Source organism: Plecotus auritus, assembly GCF_963455305.1.
Source record: "Plecotus auritus genome assembly, chromosome: X".
Taxonomy (NCBI): Eukaryota; Metazoa; Chordata; class Mammalia; order Chiroptera; family Vespertilionidae; genus Plecotus; species Plecotus auritus.
The window spans coordinates 32,618,035-32,623,782 of NC_137784.1; the positions used below are offsets into that span (position 1 = coordinate 32,618,035).

The 5,748-nt window shown below is 45.2% G+C and overlaps 1 protein-coding gene across 1 annotated transcript; it reads left to right on the plus strand.

Moving 5' to 3' along the window:
• Positions 1 to 410: 410 nt before the first annotated feature.
• On the plus strand, positions 411 to 2,297 carry LOC308239584 (endogenous retrovirus group S71 member 1 Env polyprotein-like; the record flags this gene model as incomplete). The annotated part of the gene is made up of 1 exon (XM_080652351.1): positions 411 to 2,297. The coding sequence occupies one exon, from the start codon at positions 411 to 413 to the stop codon at positions 2,295 to 2,297; it is 1,887 nt and encodes a 628-aa protein (XP_080508477.1).
• Positions 2,298 to 5,748: the final 3,451 nt, after the last annotated feature.

Below are 5,748 nucleotides of genomic sequence, written 5' to 3' on the forward strand. Positions count from 1 at the left end.
CCACCGCTGCTTCCCAAGCTAGGGGAAGAAGTGTTGGCATCCCTTTCTAATCACAACCTCCTAAAGTCCCTACAGGCCTTGCAGTTGAGTTCCAGACTTAACCACCAGCTGGTCCGAGAGGCTCACCGAGACCCATCCCCTGGGACTACACCTGCACCTCCTGCATTTCAACCAGGAGACCTAGTGTGGGTACGGAAGCACGAGCCATCATCCTTGGAGGCCAGGTGGACTGGACCCTTCACTGTCGTCCTCAGCACCCCATCAGCGGTGAAGGTTGCAGGGAAAAAGCACTGGATACATCGAACTCAAATCAAGAAGGCGGAATCAGAGGACCGGCAGGAGAGATGGACCATCCATCGCACCAAAGACCCCCTGAAAATCCGACTCCGAAGGCAGTCCTCCTGATCCTGATGTGCCTGTGGCCCGTCACGGCGAGTAATCCCCACCTGAGGGCTAATTACACATGGGAACTGACCCGGACTGTGGATGGGACTGTTATAGGTCATACCACGACCCCAGGGCCCCCCTTCATAGAGACTGACTTATGTCAATTATTTGGGGAAGCTTGGAGAAAACCGCCAGAAAGCAATGCCCACTATATTTCCCCAGTAGCCCATGGGGCATATCATGTAGGGACGGGTTATGGGTGTGGTAGCCTCCACTTAGAACGAGGACTTTGGCGAACTCAACATTATGTCTGCCCAGCGGAAGGTAGCCCTGAATGTGGAACTGACGGGGACTATTATTGTGCCCAATGGGGTTGTGAGACTATGGCACTATGGACTAACAGAGATCCCTCCATCCAGTTCAAGAGAATAGTCCGCCCAGGGGCCCCTTCCAATAACTGTATGGTAGGAGACTGTAATCCCGTTGTTATCACACCCCAAAACTGGTGGGAGAAATACTGGGATACAGGAAAAACATGGGGACTGAGACTGTATGTAACTGGGAGAGATCCCGGGGTCCTCTTCACCCTCCAGAGAACCCAGCAGGCCCAAAGGAAAAACCCCATCGGGCCTTTAAGACCCTTAGACCAGGGGCTGCCTCCAGTACAGCCACTCAGGCCCCGTCCCACACCACCACCTCCCCCCCGGAATAATACTGAATTAACTTCTCTGACCAAGGTGACGGTGGCCCTTGTTCCTAAGTCTCATACTACCAAACCAGGTCGGAGACATATACTGGACACTCTGGATGCGGTTTTTAACTTTTTAAATCAGACTTCCCCAGATGCTACCAGAGACTGTTGGTTATGTTTAAACCCAGAACCCCCCTACTACATTGGAATAGGGGCAAATGCTACTGTTGGTTCAGATTCATCAGACATTAGAAATGTTTCAATTACAAACCCCCCACAAGAAGTGTGCAGGTGGGGGAAAACCCCAAAATTAACCCTTGGGGATTTCCAGGGACAAGGAACTTGTGTTATGTCCTCAGAGTTTGATTTATCAAAATCCCCCTACGGTGAATCCTGTTCTTCAGTATTGAGGTTTGGTCAGGACAACGAAGAGGAGACAGACCGGTACTTGGTGGCCCCTGAAGGTACCTGGTTCGCGTGCACCACAGGAATCACCCCTTGTGTCTCTCCTCTGACACTGATGCACCCACACAAGCCTTCCCTATGCATCTTAGCTCATATCCTACCCCAGGTATATTACTATTCTGGGGAGGGAGGGCGCGAGCACCTGGGGCTAGCCCCTGGGCGGTTTCGTAGAGCCCCGGTAATTGTCCCCCTGCTTGTCGGTCTGGGAATAGCCGGATCAGCTGCAATAGGTACTGCAGCACTGGTCTCGGGGGACAAAAACTTTAAGGAACTTAGCAGCCAAGTAGATTTAGACTTAAGCACCCTAGAGGAGAATGTAAACCGCCTAGAGGATTCCCTCAGTTCATTAGCAGAGGTAGTCTTACAAAATAGAAGAGGTTTAGACTTATTATTCATGAAGCAAGGAGGACTCTGTATGGCCTTAGGAGAAACTTGCTGTTTTTATACCAACCATTCCGGGGTCATCAGGGAAAGCCTAAGTCAACTCAGAAAAAGACTCCAAGAGAGAGAGGAAAGGCAAAGGACTGAGGGAAACTGGTACGAAAATCTATTCTCTTGGTCCCCATGGCTAACAACACTCCTAACATCTCTAGCAGGACCTTTGATCTTATTGCTAATAGCAGCAACATTGGGGCCCTTTCTTATAAATAGCCTCACCAACTATGTACAGAGGCGGATACAGGCAGAAAAGCTGATGGTCCTGCGTACTCACTATCATCATGTCTGCACGGATGATGAAGAAACAATGATTTGATTCTCCCATAAAACCAGTGGGGAATGTTAGAGAGTGGGAATTTTTGAGCATGCTTCCTCCTAGTGAGAAGGCTAACCCCTATATTGTAAAACTACTGTTTGGAATTCTCTGCTGTTTTTTAGACGAACTCTTATTCTAAAAAATAACTTTGCTTTCTAGCCTGCTTGAATAACGAGGAAGATAAACTTAGCTGTCTGACCTTGTAGGCCAGAGACTAGAGATGCTCATACTCCCAATGCTAGGCAAGATGCATTTTTAATTGGATAGAACTGAGTTGTTTTCAAGGCCAGCAGCGAGATAACCACTAAGCACACATAGGGCTGGCTCTTTAATTAAGGAAAACTGCTTGTTTTAAATTGTTTTAGACTGTTTGCTCTGAAAAAGAAAAAAAAACTGTAGTGAATGGGTTTAAATACGGTCAGACACAAAGGGTCGGGGCTGCTCTCTGATCTCCCTGAGTGGAGAGGGGACAGTCGCCGGCCGGCAATAAAGGCTCCCTAAATTTTAATTTGGTCTGGACTCCAGTGGTCTTTACTCGCGTTCGCTCTACAACAATTTTCATATACATTTTACTAATTTTCTTTAATCTCTGACACTTATACAGAAAGGGCAAATAACAATATTAAAATATTTCCTCTAATTAATCCCCTTTTAATGTGCACAAATTTCATGCACCGGGCCACTAGTTTTAAAATAAAGGAGTGAACTAACCTATACACCTGAAACTAATACAAACTAATATTGAATGTAAACTGTAATTGAAAAAAAAATGTAAAAAGAAAAACACCCAAACAAACAAAACAGGAATTATATCCACAAGAAAAAATTAAATGCAAGAATGGAATTAGGTGGGGGAGGGAATAATGGCGGCGGAATAGACAGACGTGTTCCGAGCCTTGTCCCGGAGCAGAAAGAAAGAACAGCTGAGGGTCGCACAAGGAGTGCTTGTTGGCTGGTTGGGAGACAGCTGAATTCCAGAAGGAGGTGGGGGACTGCTAAACGGGGTTCCCCTGACCTGGCAGCACCAACTGTGGCTGGGTCCCCTCCCGGAGCTGCAGGCTTGGACGTGGAGTCTGCGCCATCTTGATCCGGAAAGTGGAGCTTATCGGAAGCCTGAGAATCCACAACTGCGGCACCCAAGGAACGACTGCGAGCCCCAGAACAACGCTCCCCAATTGGCGCAAACACACGGGTTCAGAGGAGCTCTACACTCGACCACGGAAAGGTCAGATTTCGCCTGGGATAAGGTGAGGTCTCTGGTCCTGGCGGGAGAGAGGAACGCGCGTTTTGCGGGAGCTGGAGGGCCAGGGAAGCCTGTGCCTAGAAAAATCCGTGGCTGTAGGGGCTGGCGTGATCTGTGATTGTGGAAAGGGGTCCTCAGAGCTGCTAAGAGAAGGGCACTCTAAAAAGCAACCCATTTTGATCTGACGTGCAGGGACACCCTAAGAATTTCAGGCAGTCCAGTCTTACACGCAGCCCCTGCGTTCCCTGGGTGCCTGGGCTTACGTGCAGTCCCGGAATTCGCACAACTGGGCTTTTCCTCTTGAAATTCTTGCTTCTGATTACTAAGCCCAATACATAGGATCACCCAGTTGGGGACACCCTGGGAGACTGCAGGGGAAAGTTGTTTTTCTGGAACCTGGGGATCGGAGCAGGGAGTGACCATCGGAGAGTCAGCTCTGAGGCAGCCAACTCCCACAAACCGGTAGTGAGTGCCACAGGGAAAGAAGGCTCTAACACTGCCTAGAGAGGCCATAGATAGACCCGGAAGTCAATCCAGAAACACTGCCACCCAGGGGCTGAATCACAAATTGACTCTTGTGTAATCAAAAATAAAGGAATATGAGAAATTAAGACACACCGCCTGCTTAAAATCAGGACTGGCTTACAACACTGAAGAGCAGTGGACCGCAGGGAACTGCAATACTGTCTGGACTGAGAAACAGGTTTGCCAAACAGAAAAACAGAGGAAGTGAATGACCTTCACTACTTCACATCTTATTTTTACCTTTTATTTTTTTATTTCTTTTATTTTCTTTTATTTTCATTTTTTGCATCTTTTAATCAAGAACCTTTTTTTTTCTTTTTTCATCACTTGATTTTACCTTTTTAATTATTACATTTTTATTTTCAATCCGTATTATTACTACAGCTATTTTATCTTTTTTTTTTTTAAGTGTCATTTTATTTTCTCTTCATTTTATTTTGGGATTAGGGTTCTACATTCTATTTTTATCTTTCCTTTAGCATCGTTTTACTCTATCTCAACTCTACCTTTAGGCCATCACTATCTTCCTAACCTCCCCCTTTTCAGTGTCCTGTTTATCTTACCCTTTTACTGCTTTAGATTTTCCCTATTCTTTCTGTTTACCCCTTGTTAAAATTTCACCCTACTTACATATCTAATCTCCAATTCCCTGCTCCAAGTCCACATACACCTCTCCCTTCGCTGTCTGAGCTATCCATAAACTTGTCCTTCTCTCTGTCCTTTTGTTGTTGTTTGCTTGAATGTAGATTATATCGAATTTTTATGCTTTTTTGTGAGATTGTTCTGCTTATTCTTCTTTTGTTTATTTTTTTGTTTGTTTCATGCTTCAGCTTTCCCTTGCCTCACTTCATATTAGTTGGTGTTGTAGTTTGTACTAATCCCCAGGCACTTGTTGCTGGCATTTGCTGGGATTAGTGATTGTTCTATTGGAGTTTTATCCCCAATATATATCGTCTGTTCCCCTTTCTCTCTTAGTCACTTTCTTGTCTCTCTTACTTTTTTTTTCTTTACTTTCCCTTTTCCCAATTTCATTTTCACACTCCTTTTTTCTTTTCTTTCTTTCTTTCTTTCTTTCTTTCTTTCTTTCTTTCTTTCTTTCTTTCTTTCTTTTTCCTCTTCTTCTTTCTCTCCTATCACCTAATTTGCCTTTCTCTGGTGGTCACCTATATTGGAGGTTATTAATATCGTGAATACATTCCTGTTCAGTGCCTTGTGAGTTGTACCTGGTAGTGCTGTAGTTTGTGCCTTTAAATCAACCCAAGAGAGAGAGAACTACATAACCAGACACCCAGAGAAGAGAGACCATGGGGAGACAAAGAAGCAGCCCGCATATGAAAGAAAAGCAGGCATCACCAGAAAAGGAAGTAAACGAAATGGAGGCAAGCAACCTTCCAGAAAAAGAATTCAGAGAAATGGTCATAAGGTGGCTAAAAAGAATGGAAGACAAATTCGACAATATGAGCATGAACCAAGAGGAAATGAAGATGAACCAAGAAGAAATGAAAAATGACATCGCTGCCGTAAAGAACTCAATAGAAAGCATCAAGAGTAGACTAGAAGAAGCAGAGGACCGCATCAGTGAGCTAGAAGACAAGATGGAAAAAAATACCCAAGTAGAGCAACTTCTAGAAAAAAAAATTAAAAGGCAGGAGGAGAGTCTAAGGGAACTTTGGGACAACACGA